The sequence below is a fragment of the Diorhabda carinulata genome, chromosome 6 (genome assembly GCF_026250575.1).
Source record: "Diorhabda carinulata isolate Delta chromosome 6, icDioCari1.1, whole genome shotgun sequence".
Lineage (NCBI taxonomy): Eukaryota > Metazoa > Arthropoda > Insecta > Coleoptera > Chrysomelidae > Diorhabda > Diorhabda carinulata.
In genome coordinates this window covers 25,217,805-25,241,894 of record NC_079465.1, presented here as the reverse complement: position 1 = coordinate 25,241,894, position 24,090 = coordinate 25,217,805, and the positions used below count along the sequence as shown (strand labels likewise).

Sequence of the window (24,090 nt, the reverse complement as noted above, 5' to 3'; positions counted from 1 at the left end):
AATTTTTGATACGTTAAGTTTTTTCAAATTTCTACAAAAACCGATAATTTGAGATATATGAATTTACTAACGAAGTCCCCTTAATTTAAAGCGTAGAATCCAATGGTAAAGAGAAAAATGGGGGTTGCCACTTGAAAAAATTAAGTTTTCGAAGTTTTTATAGAGCGAAATTTGGCACCATTTTCTGAACACCCTATATAAATTTTTGTCAAGATTTTCACAGATTTTGAAAACTGTAAGTGTTAGTTGTCCAAATCCGAAAAATATTGGACCTGACTCACTTAAACTTAGAAATATAATTTTTTTAGTGGAGGGCTGCACGTGTCCAAAAATTTCGAAAATGTGAAATAATTAAAAAATTGTGGACTTTAGGCATACGATGCCTTATATAAAGTTATATCGAAATTTCGCGTAGATTCCAAAAATTTAATAAAAACCATAGCATTCCGTTCAAAAAAACCGAGTTTGGGTCTCAGAAAACCGTTTTAATGTTTAAATAATTTCCACAATATGAGTTTCGTTTTCAAACGCTGCGATCGATTCAAAATAAAGTGTAAACGACATCTTTTATTCGGTCCCGCAAATAAAAATCTAAGCAAGTTAAGTCTGGAGATACGGGTGGCCAAATAAATAACCTTCAACTCTTATACTTGAACGTTTTTTTCAGTTATTATTAAAAAAATCGTTACAAAAACTGAATGTATTGATTTTTGGGGTTGAATTTACTAATTTCCACCCCCGGGAAGAAGTGGTATACGTACAATAGCCCAATTTCCAGTAGTCCAGCTCCAATTTCATCATAATTAGTCTTGATTGAATTAATCCCAAATTGTTTGTGACCGGACTATAAACCACAACTAATTCAAACATCCTGTATATATATTATCGAAAAGCGACAAATTAATTTCTTATTGTATCGATAATTGAACGATTTAGATAAAAATTTTTCGTGAAAAGAGTATATTGACACAATCCCTTATGTTTGGTGGTGGTGCTGTTTCGACCGAGAAAATCGATACTTCAACCCTGTAGCGGGTGCGGTTTGGATTCACTCAATCGTCCTTTATATAAAAAAAAAATCGTAATAACGACTCGAGTAACTAAATACCTGATTCAGGTCGATTTTTTATCTCAATTATACGAGGGTTGCTACATAAATTTCAAGATTTGCTGCTTTTCCAAATTAGATCGTAGTTGCACTTCGCTACAGGATGAATTTCGTCAAAAATCAGCTGTTGTATTAGAAAACAAGCTGCAAAGAAGATTTGTTCGCGTCGTAATTTGACAATCGAAATAACTGGACCTGTTACCGTTCCGTATTAACCCTCGTATATATACATTTATTTAAATAACCCTAAACGGATGTAAGTCCGGTGATTTTGGAGTCCATTCGGTTCTACCAGGTTCTATTGTCAAAAGTATTTTGAATCCAACGCTTGCTGGAATCGAATCCCTCAAAATCAACAGAAAATAACGAGGTTCGTGCGAGAATTTAATATTAATATCTGATTACGTTTCATATTATACATAAAGTGTAATTAGAGCATACAAAAAACAAAGGCGTGCGTTTTTTTTGTGTATTAAACTTGATTTCACTAAATAAGAATCAAGTAATAAGAAATTTCTTACTTTTTAGGTTAAGTTCTTCTGGTTTCCTAATTGGTTTGTTTGTAATTGAAAAACGAAAAAAAATTTACGCGATTATCAACCTTAAATTGTTTTTTCCGACAGAATGATTTCTAAACAGTTCTTTGATTTGAAAAGTGGTCATATGAACACAAATTGTGCTTAAATCTCGAAATAATTGGTAAACTCATTTTATTTTTTGGGAAAACTAAAAATAACTGAAATCGGCATACATTTCAAACACGAAACGATAAAAAATGAAATTATTTTTTATCTATAAAGTCAGAAAAAACTTTTGGTACTGAACTAAACTTTATAATAAACAAACCTGTATATAAAATAAATTTTTACACGCTCTATATAGAATTGAATGAATCAACGTCTTCAAATTACCATAATTACTAATTTTCACCATAATTTTTCATGTAATTTCATTATAATACCTTAATAATTCTCGCATGAATCTATTCGAATAAAATGTACTCGTCGGTATTTATTTTACGTAAACAGTTCAGTGTAGGAAATTTTATTAAATTCTATAATACTATAAATTAAATCTCTATTCAATAAATTTCTATCGTAAAAAGCTAATTTGTTTTAATACAGATTAAAAATAATACAGGGTGATTGATTAGTACGACGAAGTCCAGTGCTTCCTTTGTCGTAAACTGGTGAACCGTTTCACCAGCCAAATGGCCATAGCTGTACCCACACGCCCCCCATTTAAATTAATAACAAAAAAATACAAATACTAAATCCCCAAACCGAGAAAAACCGTTTTTTAATAATGTATTAGTATTTTGATTCACCCTGTAACAGATTCGATGACTATTGAAGAAATAAATAATTTTTCAAAAATTTTACTACTATTCGAATGTTTTCCAAGCAACATAAATTCAGTCTTGAATTTATCTTACACTATACAGGGTACTGAACTTGATACGATTTTTATAGAAAATTTGTTATAACTTTTCAAATACCCCGTAGAACACATCACAACTCTATATAATTTTAACGAGGAAATCAATCTAATTGCAAGTATGTAATAAAATACAGGGTAATTCATTTGAAAAAAAAACGAGAAAATAATGTATTAGTATATTGATTCACCCTGTAACAGATTCGATGAATATTGAAGAAATAAATAATTTTTCAAAAATTTTACTACTATTCGAATGTTTTCCAAGCAACATATATTCAGTCTTGAATTTATCTTACACTATACAGGGTTTTGAACTTGATACGATTTTTATAGAAAATTTGTTATAACTTTTCGAATACCCCGTAGAACACAACATGCAATAAATATGGGATGTTTCAGGGAACACCCTGTAAGATTGTAAATAATTTTAAAATGTCAAGACTATAACCCCTAAAATTTTCGAATTGATATCTCGAAAGACAAAGGAGACACTGAACTTTATCGCACTAATGAATCACCCTGTATATATACAAAACCTATTCTCCCTATTTATAACCTCAAATTTTATGCGCCGACGCATCGTTTCCGAATGGCGACTATAAATTACATCGTTGCTGATGAATCCTTGCGGGAATTTAAAAATAGACCTTACTTGTGTATGTATGTGTGTGTGTGTGTGGAGTAGGTCAGCATTGCAAAAAATATATATGTATACAAAAATAGATAAATGCGGAAATATGACATTAATTTCATATACAAAAGACATATGCGTAGGTAAGGGGTATCAAATATCAAAATTATTGACTATAAATATGATGCTGCTACACTTTACACTGTGTTTAAAAAACATATAGAGGTGATAATAATTTAAAAAGTAATACTAGTTTCAAGGGATACATTTTAGTATTATATTTGTATATTACAAAGCGTGTATCTTCGATAATCAAATTTTCTTTACAATGATTTTTTTTAAATTTAAAATATGAAAATTTGACTTATAAAACTATTATTTAAATTATTATATTCGAAATATTCCTCAAAGTTAGGAAAACTTCCTTTTTAATTAAGGATACGCCTTTTAGTGGTTTCAAGAGAACCTTCAAAAAAACTTGAAAGTAGATGAGTTTGGAGTTCAAATGGCAAACTTATTAAAAAAATATAAGAATTTTTTTTTAATGAAAGTTAAATAGATGATAAAAACTTTCTGGGGAAGCTCTAAAATAAAACAGAACCAAAACTGAACATTTAATATACAGGGAGTTAACAAAACAAAAACCGTTAGTTTGAACATTTAATATACAGGGAGTTAACAAAACAAAAACCGTTAGTGTGAACATTTAATATACAGGGAGTTAACAAAACAAAAACCGTTAGTGTGAACGTTTTATATACAGGGAGTTAACAAAACAAAAACCCTTAGTGTGAACATTTTATATACAGGGAGTTAACAAAACAAAAACCGTTATTGTGAACATTCAATATACAGGGAGTTAACAAAACAAAAACCGTTATTGTGAACATTTTATATACAGGGAGTTAACAAAACAAAAACCGTTATTGTGAACATTTTATATACAGGGAGTTAACAAAACAAAAACCGTTAGTGTGAACATTCAATATACAGGGAGTTAACAAAACAAAAACCGTTATTGTGAACATTCAATATACAGGGAGTTAACAAAACAAAAACCGTTATTGTGAACATTTTATATACAGGGAGTTAACAAAACAAAAACCGTTATTGTGAACATTTTATATACAGGGAGTTAACAAAACAAAAACCGTTAGTGTGAACATTCAATATACAGGGAGTTAACAAAACAAAAACCGTTATTGTGAACATTTTATATACAGGGAGTTAACAAAACAAAAACCGTTATTGTGAACATTCAATATACAGGGAGTTAACAAAACAAAAACCGTTATTGTGAACATTTTATATACAGGGAGTTAACAAAACAAAAACCGTTAGTGTGAACATTCAATATACAGGGAGTTAACAAAACAAAAACCGTTATTGTGAACATTTTATATACAGGGAGTTAACAAAACAAAAACCGTTATTGTGAACATTCAATATACAGGGAGTTAACAAAACAAAAACCGTTATTGTGAACATTTTATATACAGGGAGTTAACAAAACAAAAACCGTTATTGTGAACATTTTATATACAGGGAGTTAACAAAACAAAAACCGTTATTGTGAACATTTTATATACAGGGAGTTAACAAAACAAAAACCGTTATTGTGAACATTTTATATACAGGGAGTTAACAAAACAAAAACCGTTATTGTGAACATTTTATATACAGGGAGTTAACAAAACAAAAACCGTTAGTGTGAACATTCAATATACAGGGAGTTAACAAAACAAAAACCGTTAGTGTGAACATTCAATATACAGGTAGTTAACAAAACAAAAACCGTTATTGTGAACATTTTATATACAGGGAGTTAACAAAACAAGTACTTTTAATAATAAATCAAAAATAAACGAGATCTATTTTTATATCAGCTTTAAAGCTTTTGTATGTTTACTCAATGTACGAGGATGGTTCAATAAGTACCTAGCTTGACCTAGAGACGGCGGTAGTTACGTCAGAGCACCAGGAAGTACCTGTAGTACTTTCAGGTTAATGTTTTGCAATGAGAAACTCGCTGCGCTACTACTAACTATGACAGAGCCATCTGTTGTTCTGATCACATACTATATTTGCACAATTTGGAGATGGGAAAGCTGTGTGCAAGATGGGTGCCTTGTTTGCTCACAATGAAACACAAACAGCGTCGTGAAGATGTTTCTATCGAGTGTTTGGCGATGATGAAACGTGGGTCCATCACTTTACAATCAAAACAATGGACTTAGAAGGAAGAAGCGTCTCCAAAGATGACAAAGACTCTTCCATCTGTAGGTAAGGTCATGGCGTCGGTTTTTTGGTATGCGCGTGGTATAATTTTCATTGAAAAAGGAAAAATTATCAATGGCGAGTATTTTTTTGAACTTTTCGCCACGTTTGGGTAAAGAAATTAAATAAAAACGGTTAAAAAGAAAGTTTGAATCGCTACCTCATGCGCTCTATTCGCTAGATTTAGCTCCTCAGGATTATTTTATGTTCCCAGACTTGAAAAAATGTCTCGTTGGTCAAATATTTTCCAACAATGAAGAGACGATGTCGGCAGTTAATAGCTAAAAGAAGATTACGTTGAGAAATTTTTGTGTTTTCTTTTTTGTGCCAGGTACTTCTGGGGCCACCCTCGTATATCCTTAAGAAAAAATTGTAAACTGATTCCTTATTTGTTCAGGATGTTGGTTTTTTTTATGATTTCGCTATACACGCACTGGGGTTTTTGTGAGGATTCGATATCGCCTTCTGACCACATTTACACTGTAAAAAAAGTCGTTTTTGATATTTATTGTTTGAATAACGACAAAATGAAAAATATGCAATAAAAACAAATAACAAATTTACACGAATTTCCTTTTATTTTCAATTATCAATTGAAAGGAAAAAATAACATTTCCACTGAATGAATTTTAATTAAATTATTTGGAATTTTATCTGGATTATGGTTTAAACTGACACTCAACAGCTGAGATATCGCGTTCTGGTTCAATTAGAAACAATTAATGGATACAGATTATGGAAATCCACTTCAAGTGCTACAAATTTGAAGATCCAATCCTAACTTTACATCTTGGATAATGAACATTTTGCGTTTTCTTCTTCCTCTTTCAATAGAACCAGGTCCTGTTCAATCCTGTACGTTTGGCCCTCTTCCTGGATCTTCCTGAGAAGCTGAACTCCAACTCTCGTACCACCTCTTTGGTGGTCTGCCTACAGTTCTGCGTGTGTTCGGTCTGTGGGAGTTTTAGCCCATTTTGTCCATCTGTCTTCGGTCTGTCTGTCATCTTGCGTGATTTGTCGTATACCACTGACATTTTTCGAGTCATTCGAGTGTCCCAAGTACCTTGTATGACCCTCTGAAGAGGGTTTTATTGTACTTTTTCTTCGGCCTTTTGTTTAGAAAGCTTTTTATCAATTAGAGCACTTTTCACTAATCCATACAAGTATCACATGGTGCATTGAAACCTTGTCGATTATCACAGTGAATAAATTTAGTTTTATTCGAGGTGGTCATACTAAAATCTGGTCAGATACATTCACGAATCACGATATTTTGACATAAAAACTTTGTTACTAAGCTATCTAATAATTTAGCATGTTTACCAAACATCATGAGAAGCGACTTTTTTCTTTTGATAAAATGTTTTCTTTTTATTATTTGAGTGGCCTTGACCGATTTGTACGTATATAGAGAAATGCCCACGAATCAATTTCTCTATTACATAACAATCGCGTGGAAGTAAAAACAAGTTAACAATGAAAATAAAAAAATATATTCATAACGAATCTAAATAATTTAATACGTAATGATTGATATTAATAAATTACAAAGTTTTAGGTAAATCGAAAAATGGTGGACGTGATTTTAACAGATTAGAACAAAGCACCACGTTCGAGAAAATCAAATTGACATCTATCTAGTTTAAAAAAGTCGACGTAATATTTTTTTGGATTCGCAAACATTTTCTTTTTGAGAGAATTTCTGTGTACAGTAGAGAAATTCCATGGGTTTTTTGATGTTTTCGTTAAAGTTAGGTTCCCTTTGCAGGGTATAAGAAGAATATATAGTATAGGGTAGTTTTGAATGTAAGCTTGAGTGGTCATCCAAGTAAAGTAATTCAAAATTGATTGCTAGTTACAGAAATGTTTTTTTATATAAAAACGAACCGTTAATTGCGTTTAGTGACTGTTCTTTACGTAATCAAACCGTCATTTGTATTTAGAGACGGTCTTTTTCGAAACTGCACCGTCATTAGTTGTCTTTACACACTGTCTTTTCCAAAAATCAACCGTTATTTGTGTTAAGAGACTGTCTGAAGTCATTATTTGTCTTTGGAGACTGTCTTTTCCAAAAACCAACTGTCGTTTGTGTTGAGAGACTGTCTGAACTCATTATTTGTCTTTAGAGACTGTCTTTTCCAAAAACCAAGTGTCATTTGTGTTAAGAGACTGTCTGAACTCATTATTTGTCTTTGGAGACTGTCTTTTCCAAAAACCAACTGTCATTTGTGTTAAGAGACTGTCTGAAGTCATTATTTGTCTTTAGAGACTGTCTTTTCCAAAAACCAAGTGTCATTTGTGTTAAGAGACTGTCTGAAGTCATTATTTGTCTTTAGAGACTGTCTTTTCCAAAAACCAAGTGTCATTTGTGTCAAGTGACTGTCTGAACTCATTATTTGTCTTTAGAGACTGTCTTCTCCAAAAACCAACTGTCATTTGTGTTAAGAGACTGTCTGAAGTCATTATTTGTCTTTAGAGACTGTCTTTTCCAAAAACCAACCATCATTTGTGTCAAGTGACTGACTGAACTCATTATTTGTCTTTAGAGACTGTCTTCTCCAAAAACCAACTGTCATTTGTGTTAAGAGACTGTCTGAAGTCATTATTTGTCTTTAGAGACTGTCTTTTCCAAAAACCAACCATCATTTGTGTCAAGTGACTGTCTGAACTCATTATTTGTCTTTAGAGACTGTCTTCTCCAAAAACCAACTGTCATTTGTGTTAAGAGACTGTCTGAAGTCATTATTTGTCTTTAGAGACTGTCTTTTCCAAAAACCAACTGTCATTTGTGTTAAGAGACTGTCTGAAGTCATTATTTGCCTTTAGAGACTGTCTTCTCCAAAAACCAACCGTCATTTGTGTTAAGAGACTATCTGAAGTCATTATTTGTCTTTAGAGACTGTCTTTTCCAAAAACCAACTGTCATTTGTGTTAAGAGACTGTCTGAAGTCATTATTTGTCTTTAGAGACTGTCTTTTCCAAAAACCAACTGTCATTTGTGTTAAGAGACTGTCTGAAGTCATTATTTGCCTTTAGAGACTGTCTTCTCCAAAAACCAACCGTCATTTGTGTCAAGTGACTGTCTGAAGTCATTATTTGTCTTTAGAGACTGTCTTTTCCAAAAACCAACTGTCATTTGTGTTAAGAGACTGTCTGAAGTCATTATTTGTCTTTAGAGACTGTCTTCTCCAAAAACCAACTGTCATTTGTGTTAAGAGACTGTCTTTTCCAAAAACCAACTGTCATTTGTGTTAAGAGACTGTCTGAAGTCATTATTTGTCTTAATAGACTGTTTTCTCCAAAAACCAACCGTCATTTGTGTCAAGTGACTGTCTGAACTCATTATTTGTCTTTAGAGACTGTCTTCTCCAAAAACCAACTGTCATTTGTGTTAAGAGACTGTCTGAAGTCATTATTTGTCTTTAGAGACTGTCTTTTCCAAAAACCAACCATCATTTGTGTCAAGTGACTGTCTGAACTCATTATTTGTCTTTAGAGACTGTCTTCTCCAAAAACCAACTGTCATTTGTGTTAAAAGACTGTCTTTTCCAAAAACCAACTGTCATTTGTGTTAAGAGACTGTCTGAAGTCATTATTTGTCTTAATAGACTGTTTTCTCCAAAAACCAACCGTCATTTGTGTCAAGTGACTGTCTGAAGTCATTATTTGTCTTTAGAGACTGTCTTTTCCAAAAACCAACTGTCATTTGTGTTAAGAGACTGTCTGAAGTCATTATTTGTCTATAGAGACTGTCTTTTCCAAAAACCAACCATCATTTGTGTCAAGTGACTGTCTGAACTCATTATTTGTCTTTAGAGACTGTCTTCTCCAAAAACCAACTGTCATTTGTGTTAAGAGACTGTCTGAAGTCATTATTTGTCTTTAGAGACTGTCTTCTCCAAAAACCAACCATCATTTGTGTCAAGTGACTGTCTGAACTCATTATTTGTCTTTAGAGACTGTCTTCTCCAAAAACCAACTGTCATTTGTGTCAAGTGACTGTCTGAAGTCATTATTTGTCTTTAGAAACTGTCTTTTCCAAAAACCAACCATCATTTGTGTCAAGTGACTGTCTGAACTCATTATTTGTCTTTAGAGACTGTCTTCTCCAAAAACCAACTGTCATTTGTGTCAAGTGACTGTCTGAAGTCATTATTTGTCTTTAGAAACTGTCTTTTCCAAAAACCAACCATCATTTGTGTCAAGTGACTGTCTAAACTCATTATTTGTCTTTAGAGACTGTCTTCTCCAAAACCAACCATCATTTGTGTCAAGTGACTGACTGAACTCATTATTTGTCTTTAGAGACTGTTTTTTCCAAAAACCAAACCGTCATTTGTGTCAAGTGACTGTCTGAAGTCATTATTTGTCTTAATAGACTGTTTTTCCCAAAAACCAAACCGTCATTTGTGTCAAGTGACTGTCTGAAGTCATTATTTGTCTTTAGAAACTGTCTTTTCCAAAAACCAACCATCATTTGTGTCAAGTGACTGTCTGAACTCATTATTTGTCTTTAGAGACTGTCTTCTCCAAAAACCAACTGTCATTTGTGTCAAGTGACTGTCTGAAGTCATTATTTGTCTTTAGAAACTGTCTTTTCCAAAAACCAACCATCATTTGTGTCAAGTGACTGTCTAAACTCATTATTTGTCTTTAGAGACTGTCTTCTCCAAAACCAACCATCATTTGTGTCAAGTGACTGACTGAACTCATTATTTGTCTTTAGAGACTGTTTTTTCCAAAAACCAAACCGTCATTTGTGTCAAGTGACTGTCTGAAGTCATTATTTGTCTTAATAGACTGTCTTTTCCAAAAATCCACCCGTCATTTGTCATCAGACATTGTATTTTCAAGAAACAAACTGTCATTTGTCTTTGGAGACTGTCTTACGTCATAATTTTTCTTTAGAGACTGTCTTCTTCCAAAACAAACTGTCACTTTTCTTTACAGGCTGCTTTAGTGAAAAATCAACCGTCATTTAATTTTAGAAACTGTCTTTTTTAAAAAAACAAAGCACCATTTATACCGAGAGACTGTTTTTTACAAAAAATTAAGTTTAAGAATTGGCTTTTTAATTTAAAAGTATTACGATGAGAAAAATCTCCCTCTAGCGAAAAACAATTGATCTATATAATTAACGTGAATCTTTAATATTACCAACTGTTATTCAACATTTTCTGTACAAATTAATGAATTATTTAAATGCGGAATTGAAAAATAAAAACAGATAACAATATTTTTAACAACCATATCGCGAAAAGGTCGCAACCTAGTGCATCTGGTCAACTGATTTACAATGGTTTCGAAATCGCTTCAACACAAACAAAAATTATTATTTGAATCTACTACTCTTACAAGAAACGGATGGATTGGATCTGAAGGTCATCCTCTTCGTCGTTGACGAAGAAAACGGTTGGAAAGAATAAATTTAAATTTAATGCAATCGATAAAAAAAGCTAACATCAAATTAAAAATAAGCTAAAACATTGACATTATTTTTTCAAAATAGATGAGAGCCTCTCCAAAAATAATAGTCGATTCATTTTAACCCATATTTTTCTATTTACAACACTGATTATTACATATCATATTAGACCCTCGCAGTTAAGAAAATTTGGCAGTTTTTCTTGTCTGCTTCACCCTAATTTGGGGCTAGTTTTAGTATAATATATCAAATCTTTACCGAAAACACCACTAATTACCAGATTTATATCCCTGTAACTTTTCCCTTTAAAGAAAGGGAATCTATACATTTCTCTACATGTCGGACAGACCAAGCTACTTAAAAAAATCATCAATCATAACAACAAGCAAAAAATAATAATTTCAAATGTTTATAAATGATTTTTTTTTACAATTACGTAGTATATTTCAAAATAATGAAACATAATTTTCATATAAAAATTTTTAAAAGTCTACCTTAGAACTGCCGTTTTGTAGGTAGGCAGTACGTAAAACCGCAAGAATGCCAAGAAGTCAAAGAACAACATACCTTTAAAAAGTATTCCCAAGTTTTAAATTCCAATGTAGGTACAGAAGGTAAAACTTAAAACACGAAACCAAATTAAATCACATACACAACCACGTACACTATTTCATTCAAAAATTATTTAAATCGACAGTTAATATTTGTTTAGAAAATAAAAATGATCGTTTAAATTCTAAGATGTAGTCGCTAGCGATTATCGAATGTTTCGAAAACCCAGGCTACTAAGAGTCGAAGCGTACAAACGCCCGTACCCAGTCCAATCTATACTACAGACGGTTTAAATGCTCGTCTTGCGTACTAGAGATGATACAGGGTGGATACCCAATCGAACTATCCCAGCTACTGAAAGATTTCGACTCGGAAAGCGTCCTTTTCCTTTATAATCATAATTATAAATAACCACTGGTCATTTTCAATATTTTCCAAATATTTAAAACTCTTATACCCAAAATGACATCTTGAAATACATTTAAAAGGCTATTAGAAAGTATAATTATCATTTCTAATATTAATAATGCAATTAAATTATAAAATAATAACAAATTAATCTTATTCTGATCAAATTTTAACCCCTGCAACTTCTCCCAATATCAAAACGCTTTTTTTACCATGAAAATAGTTATAACGTTTTTTCAAATTCAAAAAATTATGAATTAAAAAACAAACGAAATATTGTAACGGTATTTTACGTTATTTATAACCAAACATAAACATTCAACACATTCTTTTACAAATTTATTATCTAAATTTTAGCATGTCGTTTGGTCCAATATATGCGGTGACACTACTAGAAAAAAAAACTGGTTTTCGGAACAGTTGCTGAATGTATTTATCACGTCTATTATCATGCTGGAGATCACATTTAATACGAGAATATATCTGAATCTATGTTTATACGTATTTATATACCAAATCCTTGTGGTCATTCATTCAACGAGAACCGAGAAGATATAGGTGAATGGCCTCGACTCTGAACTTTTGTAAAATGTGTAAACATACCTTTACAGTTGTTGAACTAACTGCAAGGTGTATACAATGCACTCGTTTATTTACAATAATGGTTATATACTTATCAATAATTTATATAACAAAGATATTTTTTATCACATCACCTGTTTATTCAATCTTATTTTTTTAGTAGCCCTCGTAATAAATATTATTATAAATAGTCATGTTTCTTTAACCAGTTCGTACGAATATATTATTGCATTCTTTATTATAATCCCTTTGAAATATTATTTACTTATATTTCATTCACAACCCTAAACAATGATTAGTACTTCGTATAAAACAGAGTTCTACGAAATTATTGTCGTATAGACTTTTCGTTACATTGTAAACAATTGTGAATATACAAATAAATTTATTTTAATAATATTTTAAAATTAATAATTGTCTAAATGTACGTATTAATTGAAACAAATTTTGTATTCAAAAACTTTACTTACCCAACTTAGGTATGCCGTTTTGAAACATTTCATTTACACACACTCACACTGTAATATTATTTATTTATATCAAAGAAATTGCGTATATCTAACCGAACACAATTTTTTATCACTACAGTTCTGTTTTTTTATCATCATAACGGTAACAAAAAATAATGGGATAAACACTTTTTTTCATTTATTCTTAAGCCCTACTGGCATAAACAAGTTATAATAAATATGTCTATGTTTCGAATAGACACAAGATTGAATGGTATGCAACTAATTATACGCATGCCTTCTTAGAAAATAAAAATTTCTTTGAAATTTGTTGAATAAATATAACTACAAATCAATTTTAAATATTCGCTTTTCTTATAAAAAATATAATATATGAACTTATGGATTATATCAATAGAATTTTTTTCATTCAAAACCGCTACACAATATAAAAGTAGTTGTATTTTTGGTTGCATAAATCCAAAAATAATTACGATATAGTTTAAATATATTTTTTGAATTCAGAAAACTATACGGATAACATTATTATTTTTCCACATGATTGTTTTTACCATTATTAACAATAAAATGTTATCGTTATGATTTACCAAGCAAATTTATACAAAAAAAGATTTTTGGTTGTTAGAATTTGAAATGAAGCTGTAAGTTCATTATAATTATTTAAATATAATGAGGTATATACAATTTTTTTGTAAAATAACTAATATTCATAGTTAATTATATAGTAAGCTTACGAAAAGTAAACATAAATTCTTAAGTTTCCCTCACATTTTTTAGCGGAAACGTGTTGGCATTTGTCATCTGTCAAATAGTTGATAGGGTACAATTACTTTTCTTTTTGATTCGGAAGTGAGCACGTTGTGGAAGAAGTAAGTTATTTTAACAATATTTTCGTAAAATATATCTGAAAACTAAATGAAAACAATATAATTCTTGAATATTAATCGTCATAAAACGACACGTTGAAATAATAAGACATTTCTATTACAGAATCTGCCACAATGCAAATTTTCGTGAAAACTCTCACAGGAAAAACAATCACCCTCGAGGTGGAACCGTCAGATACAATAGAAAATGTGAAAGCAAAAATCCAGGATAAGGAAGGTATACCACCCGATCAACAACGGTTGATTTTCGCAGGAAAACAACTCGAAGATGGACGTACCCTATCAGACTACAACATCCAAAAGGAATCCACTCTTCACTTGGTGCTTCGTTTGAGGGGAGGTATCATCGAACCGTCTCTACGTATATTGGCTATGAAGTACAACTGTGACAAGATGATATGTCGTAAATGCTACGCTAGATTACATCCCAGAGCCACAAACTGCAGAAAGACCAAATGTGGACACACGAACAACTTGCGCCCCAAGAAGAAGATCAAGTAGACAATTAACCCGAGTTTTATTTTCTATTTGAATGTTAATATATTAATATTACAAATGTTACTTGAAGATTGATTCATTATAGGAAACAAGATCATCCTAAAATGTGTTTTATTTCATTATGAGTGATTTGAGGTGGTTAATATATCGATTAAATGCAATTAAATACAAGTTTGTCTATACTTTTCAAATGGGAGTTATATAGTGAAATTTTACTGGTGATCAAAACTGTTGGAAAAAATCAAGGTAGTAGTTTCTATTTCTTCTTTATGTTCGTAACTTTTTTTCTGGCTGATAATTATTTTTTGGGTATTAAAATTTAACTAAATTTCAACGTTTTTATTAACTTTCCCAAAATTAACCAAAACTTGTGCAGAAAATATTCCCTCAAGTCTATTATTTACGTCTTGGACGAAAATAAATATTCAAATCTCTATAGAAATTTCTAATCTGCCATTTTTCTAGAAAAAAGTCAATAGAAGTAATAAAAATGTTTTTGCATAAATAAAACACAAATTTTATAATATTTATTCTCGTGCAGAAAGTGTTTTAATTATTCTAATGAATTTCACTTGATACAATAATTTCTATAATATTTTATAATTAGTTTATATTACAATCGGAAATTTTGACAATGACGTTTAACTGCCAACTTCATGGCACTAAAAATCTTCAATTAATATCTATTTCGTATATTTTTAATAAAATAATATTGAAATTTATATTTTCATTTAAATTAACTAAACATTTATTAATTTCTAATAATTCGTAATTAATTTTCATTTGTGTTTTAATTGTAATCGGAACTTGTGACAATGACTTTAGCTGCTAACTTCATGCCCTTGAAAATAAAATAAATTAAAGAAAGTATTTTGTGTATATTTAATAAAATATTATTTCTTCCAAAATTTTTATCAAAATTTATGACATTAATAATTTCTAATATTTCATAATTAGTTTTCATCTGTATTTATATTATTATCAGAAATTTTGACATTGACGTTTAGTTGCTAATTTCACGTCGATAAAAATCTTCTACATATAATAAATAAAATAATAATAAAAAAAATAAATAAAACTATTTAAATTATTATCTAAATTTTTAAAATTTACATTTTTATTAAAATTAACTAAACATTTCTAATGTCTAAAATTTTATAATTAGTTTTCATTTGCGTAATTATTGTAATCGGAAATGTTGACAATGACGTCTAGCTACTAACTTCACGCCGCTAAAAATCTTCAATAAATATTTTTTTTCAATTTTATATTTTTTATGAAAAACTAACTAAACATTTATAATTCCAACTCTACTTTCACTATGGATAATAGTAATGGAAAAGTGTTTTACCCCATCATCAACTCAATTCAAAGAATTGCTTTATACGAGACTAAATCGGTAAGAAAATAATTTTGAAAAAAAAACTATCCTTTAAATTGGAATTTCAATAAATCTGATGCTAGAAAAGAAGCGTTTTTGATTATAGAAATATTATCTAGTTGGATCAAACAACACCCAAACTCGATTTCGCTTATTAAAAATAGATCGAATGGAATCTAAAGATTTAGAAATATACGATGATAAAGTTGAATACACGGCAGAGGAAATTCGCAGTTTAATCGGTATGATCGAGTCGGGAAATAGAAGATCCGGTGGGGGAGGTTTTTCAAAAGTAATATCAGCATTTGGTATTGTAGGTATGAAAACTATAAATTTCACACTACAATACATTATATTTCGCGTTTTCTTTATAGGTTTCATAAAATTCTTGGAAGGTTATTATATTATACTAATCACCAAACGAAGGAGAGTTGCTCTTATAGGTCATTACACAATTTATAAAATTGAAGATACTTCAATGGTTTATATCCCTCATGAATCTATCAGAATCGTACATTCCGACGAGTCTCGCTACGTCAAGATGTTCCAAAACATAGATCTCGCCAGTAATTTTTATTACAGGTAAGTGAATTTAACTTCAATTTAATACTTAGTAATTCTGTGGTGTTATAGTTACAGTTACGATTTAACTCACACGCTTCAATATAATTTGTCCACTCCTAAGAGGTTCATACACGATAAAAGAGACGTGAATCTTTCAACTTCAATTTTATCGAATTCCTCTAATCACGAATCCCAAACTTTTGGTATTAGGACACAGCCACACAAGAAATTCGTGTGGAATCATCATCTACTTAGGTTGTTACTTAATTCGATTTTTCTTCATATTTTTATCGATTTTTTTTTAATTGTAGTGAAGCTTTAAAAACTGAACTGCATCCTGATTGGGTACTTTATATAATTCACGGTTTTATAGATCAGTTAAATATTAATGTTTTCGGTAAAGCTATTTATATTACTTTGATAGCGAGGAGATCTTCTCGATACGCCGGGACGAGATTTTTAAAACGTGGCGCCAATTTCCAGGGAGACGTTGCTAATGAAGTGGAAACTGAACAAATAGTTCATGATTCTAGTATTTCCTATTTTAATAAAAGTCATTTTACGTCGTTTGTACAAATGAGGGGTTCAATTCCAGGTATTGTCGTAATTTTTTATTAAATCATATATTTATAGGTTATATGTCATTAAAATTGATTTACACTATTTTTATTGGACAATTAATTGCTCTTTCAATCAGTAAATTTTTTAACCAATGAACATATCTAATTTTATTACTAAATTATTTAAGAACCAATAGAAATCTTCGATATTATGTTGTAGTAATTTTTTGTTTTCTTTAGTTGACATCATTGGTTATATACGTCAATAGTTCATTGACAGTTCGGATATCTTCGCGGGGTGGCCACAATCTCATTCGAATTCTTGTTATATTTGTAAACAGCGAGTTTTTCGTTTTTTTTAATTTTTAATGTCAGGAAAATTTATTTATAAATACCTCATTATTATTTTATTGTATATAGCTTATCATTTTTCCGATTTCTCGCCATTTTCATCAACATATGAAAGCATTAAAATACACTGTCAGAACTTAGAAGAAATGCTTGTTTAAGAGCCTTGAAACAGGGTCAAAATTGTTTATAATTTATATTTTTTATCATATCAACATTTTACATTAATGCTTAAGGTCAAACAATACAGGGTGTCTGTATTAAGGCTTTTTTTGTATGATTACTTAATAAACTATAGGAACAGTGGAAACTGACATTATTTATGAAATTTCCTCTATATTCAATTTAATTTATTTTGTTGTAATAATGTTAAAAAATGCTAAATATGTACGTTAACAGTTAATACTTTGTGTGCCACCTAGGCAAAATGGCCGAATTGTCAAAGTCAGGTGTTCTAGAAGGGTCTATTCAACTGTATAGTATATGGAAAGAGAAACAACTCGCATTTCTGAGGTTATTTTTTTGTCAATATAATTGTTATGTTTACTACACAGTTTTATTTTGTTTTGATCGTTTTCTTTGTGCTTTTTTTGAGTGTTATATTTAATATTTACATTTCCTCTTTGAACCTATATTATAGTTTAATGATTTTTTGTGTAAACTCTGGTTTTATAATTGAGGTAAGTTTTTTAAACTATTTTAATAAATTTATACCGGTGTTTCATTAGTTTAAAAGTACGATTTAAGAAATTATTGAAGAAAAATAGATATCAAAAAGCGGCCAAATTAACAAGTTTTAATATTTCGAATAAAATTATAAATAATTACTTAAAATAATTTATATTTGTTTCTCCATTATTTTTTATATTTTTAGTATCTCATTGATAAACGAATGAAAATACTTAGGTCGTGATATCTAAGTTAAAATAAATACAAAAAAATTATTAAAAATAACATAAACTAATTGGGACATAACCTAGAAATGCGAACTTTTTCGTCGATTCAGCCCTCCTAGGTCAATTTTTTTGTATTCTATGTATCAATTTCCATGATATATGACCAATACAATCAAAATTTATCATTTTTTTTTAAACGCGACCTAAAATATGTCGTCAGGTCATTGGAAACAGGAGATGGGAAAAATGTTATCGAAACCCGCAATAACCATAGATTTCTACGATCCTTTCGCTGAAACAGCGGGAGCTCATTTTAACGAGCTCTTAAAACGATACGGAGCTCCTATCATTATATTGAATTTAGTGAAATCTAGAGAAAGAAAGAAACAGGAATGTCTTTTGAGTGATCGATTGTGTTCGGCTGTTGACTATTTGAATCAATTTTTACCAAACAAACATCGAATTATTTACAAGAATTTCGATATGGCGAAAAAAATTAAAGACCCTAATTCGAATGTAATGGGGCACTTGGCAGGGATTGCTAAGCACGTCGTTATGAAAGTCGGTATTTTTAATAACAAACCAAAATTTTATAACCAAAAAGACGATACTGTTGTCGGACAAAATTCGAATGAATTCGGGAGTTTACAGACTGGTATTGTTAGGACAAATTGTGTGGATTGTCTTGACAGGACCAACACTGCACAGTTCGCAATAGGAAAATGCGTTTTGGGTAAGTACGGTACTTATAAATTTTGAATAATTTCACAATAATGTTTAATAATCTTTTATTTCTTTCAAAAATATTATATTTCTACGAAAAATGAAGCAATTTTGGAATAATATGTTTATTTTAATGTAAAATTCACGCTCTAGGTACCATTAACTGCTTGTAATGTAATGACATTTACGACAAGCGAAAGATATATCGAAGTGAATCGTTTGAATAGTTTTGAAAAATGTCGATTATACATCGATATTTATTACATCAAAATTCAATCTTAATTTTTTTAGTCAAAAATGATAATTAGATATTTGAATATGTTTTGTATATTAATTTGACATGGTTAAGGGACGAACTACACAATTTAAATGAAATTAATTTGAAATATAGCAAAACTTTTAAAACAATATCGATTTTTATATTCTCAACAATCAGTAATCGATATTTCGATAAATACACGTTATTGGTTACATTTCCCAACGACAATGTACACAACTGTTAAAATTCATATTCCATTATTGTAAGATTACAAAATGGCGAATATATAGTGAAGTGAACATATATGTAGTTGAAAGTAACTATTTCATATAACTTTTTCATAGTATTCATGATAACACGTTTTTATTTCAACGTTATTTGCTATTGTTTGAATTATCGCCATGTTTTCGTGACGGCCCTATCCGACTAATATTTTGGTTAGTTGAGTGAACTGCTACCTAAGTTATAACATTCTGTTTAATTATTCACTTGTATAACTTATCAAATACATAAGTGTGAAAGTTTTGTGTGAAATGTGGTATGAAAATTCAATAAAACAACGTTTAATATGGTATAACATTGCTCGATAAGATCCGAAATCAATATATCGATTTATTTTTATAGAGATCAATTTGACGTAAGTTTTTAATTTATTTTGTAAATTCTAAAACCTCCTTTGTCTTTATAAAATCATAATAATGATCTGAAAGAAACTTGAGATTTGAAAAAATTGCAATAAACTATTTTCATATAATTCTTTTATATGTATAATAAAAACAAGTATTAAATTTTTACGTATTCATCGTATTGATATTTTAATTTTATTCGTTTAGAAACTATGGTTTTCTTAATTTTACTATTAATTCAACTTTAACGTATCTACAGTGAACTTCAGAAGTAAATATTTTGATAAATATTTATTTTATAGTTATCGTTTAGTTATACGAGGGCTGCTCCTAAAGTTTTGAAATTGACATATAAAAAAATCCTGTGTATTCAAAAGAGTTTGTGTTTGATAGTATCCTCTCTTATTCTATAGAACCTGTTACAAAAATTGATTATTATGGAATTAAAAAACGATGAAAATTGAAAAAAATCCACAAGGCTTTAGTGATTATTATATTTATATTATGCGTTTTGTTCAAACTATCATGGCAGATTTCAGTATTTTATTATAAACAAAATTAGATTTATTAGATAAATATAAATTACTTTACTTTTATAATTGAATTAAAATCGATAATAATAACCCGGTAAGTTAGTTAAAACTCCCCAAATCCTCAATGGTTTTATTTTTTCTATATTTTTCCTGTGCACAGGTTACCAATTATGCGCATTGGGGGTGATAGATACCCCTAACCTGGAATTCGATACGGATTGCGTGCGTATGTTGGAATCTTTATATGAAGATCACGGAGACACTTTAGCCCTTCAATACGGGGGTTCTCAATTAGTTCACCGTATAAAAACTTATAGAAAAACGGCACCGTGGACGTCCCAAGGCAACGACATCGTCCAAACGATCAGTAGATATTACAGCAACACTTTTTCCGATGCAGAAAAACAAAACGCTATTAATTTATTTTTGGGAGTGTTTCAACCGGAAGAAGATAAACCCCAAATATGGGAATATACTACCGATTATTATTTCCACCATAAACCGTTTGTTTTCGGTTCGAAATCTTTGACTCAATGGTGGGACGAAGAGGTTTTGAAGAGCTTACCTTATGCTTATAATGATTTAACTAAGGGCTGCTCCGAATTGATACAGGTCTGTTTTTAGAGAAATTTTTTGTCGTGGGAAATTTGGTTTGGTATGATGATATTTTAGGTGCATTCCCAAGATGCCGAAATGATTGATTCGTATGTGGAATATTACAGGCCATACGAATTGACGGTTTTAAGCGACGTTTTCGCTTTGAAGATTTCCAATTCGATTAGAGACTTTATGCCAACTTCCACTATAAATTTTAGTCCGTTTACTATAAGAGTTAGACCGGTTCGAAGGAGGGAGCACAATTCTAGTAAACCGAATGCTATGAAAAATCCTTCGGTTACTGGACAGAGTTCAGTTTGTTCCACTGCTTCTAGTACGAGGTAATTTGTGAATTATTTTCTTTTTTTTTTTGGTGATTTGTTATATATAATTAATTGTTTGTTGAGTTTAGGTTTGCTCCGTATACAATTTCTAAAATTTATTTGAAATTTATATGTAAAAATGTCATTTTCGAACTATTATACTTTTTGAATTAATTTTAATATTTAATCGAACAAAAATGTGGCAATTTTCAAATTCTGTTTCTGATTTTTTCAAATTTTTGGAAAATTCTGGATATTTTGTGAAATTTATATATAAAAAAGTATTTTTTAACTAATATGCTTTTTTAATTGATTTTAATATTAAATGAACTAAAAATTATCAGAAAATTGAAAAATTATTTGAGAAAATTGGTGAATTCAGGAAAAAAATGAAATCTGGAAAATGTTTTGAAAAACTTTCAAAGAAATTCAAATTATAGCAAAATGGTTAGAAAAAAATTAAATTTGAATGGAAAAATGTTAATATTCCAAATAGTTTCATAATTTTTTTAGTTTATTTATAAGAAATCTAAAAATTATAAAAACTAGGGCTATTTGTATAATGCACAAATGAAAATTCGGAAAATTATCTAGTTTGGAAACAAATTTGAATGAAAAATCCATCGAGAAACTTCTTTTCCAGTTTTGTAAATATGTGGAAAATTGGAATAATCCTTGAATTTAGAGAAAATCTCAAAATATCGCATATCCAAAAATCTTACTAGAATTTTTTCATATTTTTTGGGAAATTCTAGATATTTCCAAAAATTTTAAAAATGCTAAAAAATTTGTAAATCCTTGAATTGAAAAAAAATTTCAAATTTTTAGAATTTTTTTCTAGAAAATATAGTAATTTTCAAAAAAAGGGGGGCAATACAAAAAAAATTGTAATTTTGTTGGAAAAACAAAAAAAGCCAACAAAATACGTAAAGGAATTTATGGAGAATATATCAATAAATAATCCTTGAAAAAATTATTATTCTCCAAATGGTTTTTCAAATTCTCCTAAATTTTTTCGGAAATTGTGGAAATTTTCAAAATATTGTAAAACCTTCAAATATAGAAAATACTCAAAAGTTTCCGAATTGGAAAAATAGCAATTTTCCAAATTTTCTTTTGAATTTTTCTAGTTATTTCAAAAATTTTTACAAATTTAAAAAAATCGGTGAAAATTTAAAAACCACGTAAATTTGTTAGAAGATCGGAAAAATCTTTTTCAAAATATAATCTCAGCTAAAAACCGAAAATAAAAAAAAGTTTCAAAATGTGTATTTTCCAAATCTTTTTCCCAATTTTCCAAAATTTCTCTTAATTTTTCTGTATATTTTAGAAACTTCTGCAAATTAAAAAAAAATGTTGAAAAATTCGTAAATTTGGTGGAAAATTGGAAAAACCTTTTAAGAATTATAAATTTTAACCAAAAATCGAAAATCCAAGGAAAAATTTTCAGGAATTAAAAAAATGTGAATTTTCCGAATTCTTTTTTGAATATTTTTAAATATAGATGTAGAGAAATGCGAAAAAAAAACACATTTAAAAAAAATATAAAAACGTTTCTAAATACAAATTAAAAAAAACAATTTTCCCATTTAATTTCACACATCCACAATTAATTTTCAATAATTTTCCCACTTTACTGTGGAACCCTTCAAATTTCAGTTCGAGTTCTGATGAAGGCTCAGCAGACGAAGAGGAAAGTTCAAATACCAACGATTCATTAGCAGTACCATCGAAAGACGCCATACCAGAACCGATCACTTTCAAATCCCTTTTCCCTACCATGAAACAAGTTTACGGTACCGAATTGAAAAAACCGAATTTCCAAGACGTCCTCACCTATAAAAAGTACGTCCACATTTGAAAATTTCCCTATATTTTGATTTTTTTAATTTATTTTTGACACTAGGTACGTTCTGATAGGGAAAAAAGCGATAGGTACAGCGAAAAACGTTTTCCAATCCATTTCCACCAATCAAAAGATGTTGGACGAGTTTTCCACTGATTCGGTTTACCGAGTTAACCCTCCGGAGGTATCGGCGACGTCTATAGATATTTACAAGCGGTACGTACAAATTGGACAAAATGGGGGGTTTCCCCCGAAAACTAGTGATATTCAAATATACGAAATGTACGCCAAATACGAATAATTTTTTTTTATCTGTGATTATTTTTTTATTATATTATTTACTATTTTATTGGAAATAAAACGTATTGTTAGAATTTGTTGTTTTATTTAGTTTTTTCGTCGGATATACAGCGTAACAAATAATATAAGCGACATTCAACACCAAACCATCATAAATTAAGATAACAACAATTTAAATGGTGAATTATTTAAAAAAATATATGACTAGAGATATTTTATGTTCTATTACTTTCCCTAAAAAAAATCAATATTGATAAGACATGTAATATTTAGGCAACACATATAACATCTTCACTTCCGGAAAAGATGGTTTTTTTTATATAGGCAACACATATTACATCGTCAAATCAAATTTTTTTATATACATCACATCGTCAAAAAGTTTATTTGAGTGTAGAAGCAACAGAAAATACATGGTCAATTCAAATTTTTTTCGTATATAGGCAACACATATTACGCTCTTTTATAAATTATGATAAAACATGTGTACACGATGTATTATTCAGAAACAAACAAGATAAAATATATTTCATGATATATTAATCTATTGAAAAAGGGTTTAAAATGTTCTAAAAGGAAATTTATAAATATTTAGGAGATATACTGTAACATTATGAACATAGTATTTAGACAACACACATCACATCGTCAATTTGACAAAAAGTTTGTTTGAATCTATAGGCAACACATATTACATTGTCAATTCAAATTATTTTGGTATATAGGCACCACATATTACGTTCTCTTATAAATTATGATACAGTTTACATAAGGAATCTTATGCAACACAAATTACGGTGAATACTTATTAAATGTATACAATTGGATCTAGTATTTAGACAATACACATTACAAT

At 29.7% G+C, this 24,090-nt stretch overlaps 3 protein-coding genes across 17 annotated transcripts in view; 2 read left to right on the top strand and 1 right to left on the bottom strand.

Annotated features, from left to right (window-relative positions):
* The window catches only part of LOC130895921 (protein turtle), a 57,390-nt gene extending 44,261 nt beyond the window's left edge, over positions 1–13,129 (bottom strand). For 8 of the 13 annotated variants that reach the window (XM_057803549.1, XM_057803552.1, XM_057803560.1 and 5 more), the window contains exon 1: positions 11,449–11,713. The gene's annotated coding sequence lies outside the window, so the exon portion shown is untranslated. Of the gene's footprint in view, positions 1–11,448; positions 11,716–12,893 lie in introns of those variants that run through there. The other 5 variants (XM_057803551.1, XM_057803557.1, XM_057803564.1 and 2 more) reach the window with 2 other exon arrangements.
* Positions 13,130–13,670: 541 nt separating this feature from the next.
* On the top strand, positions 13,671–14,383 carry LOC130895926 (ubiquitin-60S ribosomal protein L40). Its single transcript, XM_057803572.1, has 2 exons — positions 13,671–13,762; positions 13,884–14,383. The coding sequence occupies exon 2, from the start codon at positions 13,895–13,897 to the stop codon at positions 14,279–14,281; it is 387 nt and encodes a 128-aa protein (XP_057659555.1). The 5' UTR covers positions 13,671–13,762; positions 13,884–13,894; the 3' UTR covers positions 14,282–14,383.
* A 1,066-nt stretch (positions 14,384–15,449) lies between these two features.
* On the top strand, positions 15,450–23,308 carry LOC130895923 (polyphosphoinositide phosphatase). 3 transcript variants are annotated; one of them, XM_057803566.1, is made up of 10 exons: positions 15,450–15,677; positions 15,766–15,976; positions 16,034–16,241; positions 16,293–16,478; positions 16,535–16,818; positions 18,248–18,760; positions 20,329–20,780; positions 20,841–21,106; positions 22,748–22,933; positions 22,995–23,308. In XM_057803566.1, the coding sequence occupies exons 1-10, from the start codon at positions 15,600–15,602 to the stop codon at positions 23,233–23,235; spliced, it is 2,625 nt and encodes an 874-aa protein (XP_057659549.1). In that variant the 5' UTR covers positions 15,450–15,599; the 3' UTR covers positions 23,236–23,308. The 3 variants fall into 3 exon arrangements, with proteins under 3 accessions (XP_057659549.1, XP_057659548.1, XP_057659550.1); XM_057803567.1 differs by having other exon boundaries at positions 15,588–15,677; positions 15,743–15,976; XM_057803565.1 differs by having other exon boundaries at positions 15,484–15,677; positions 15,766–16,241.
* Positions 23,309–24,090: the final 782 nt, after the last annotated feature.

Excerpts from the sequence above, each read along its gene's own strand:
- LOC130895926 (XM_057803572.1), top strand. The coding sequence starts at position 13,895 with ATGCAAATTTTCGTGAAAACTCTCACAGGAAAAACAATCACCCTCGAG.
- LOC130895923 (XM_057803565.1), top strand. The coding sequence starts at position 15,600 with ATGGATAATAGTAATGGAAAAGTGTTTTACCCCATCATCAACTCAATT. Across the intron at positions 16,479-16,534 it reads TGGAATCATCATCTACTTAG|TGAAGCTTTAAAAACTGAAC; the intron begins GTTGTTACTTAA and ends TTTTAATTGTAG. Across the intron at positions 22,934-22,994 it reads GACGTCCTCACCTATAAAAA|GTACGTTCTGATAGGGAAAA; the intron begins GTACGTCCACAT and ends TTTTGACACTAG.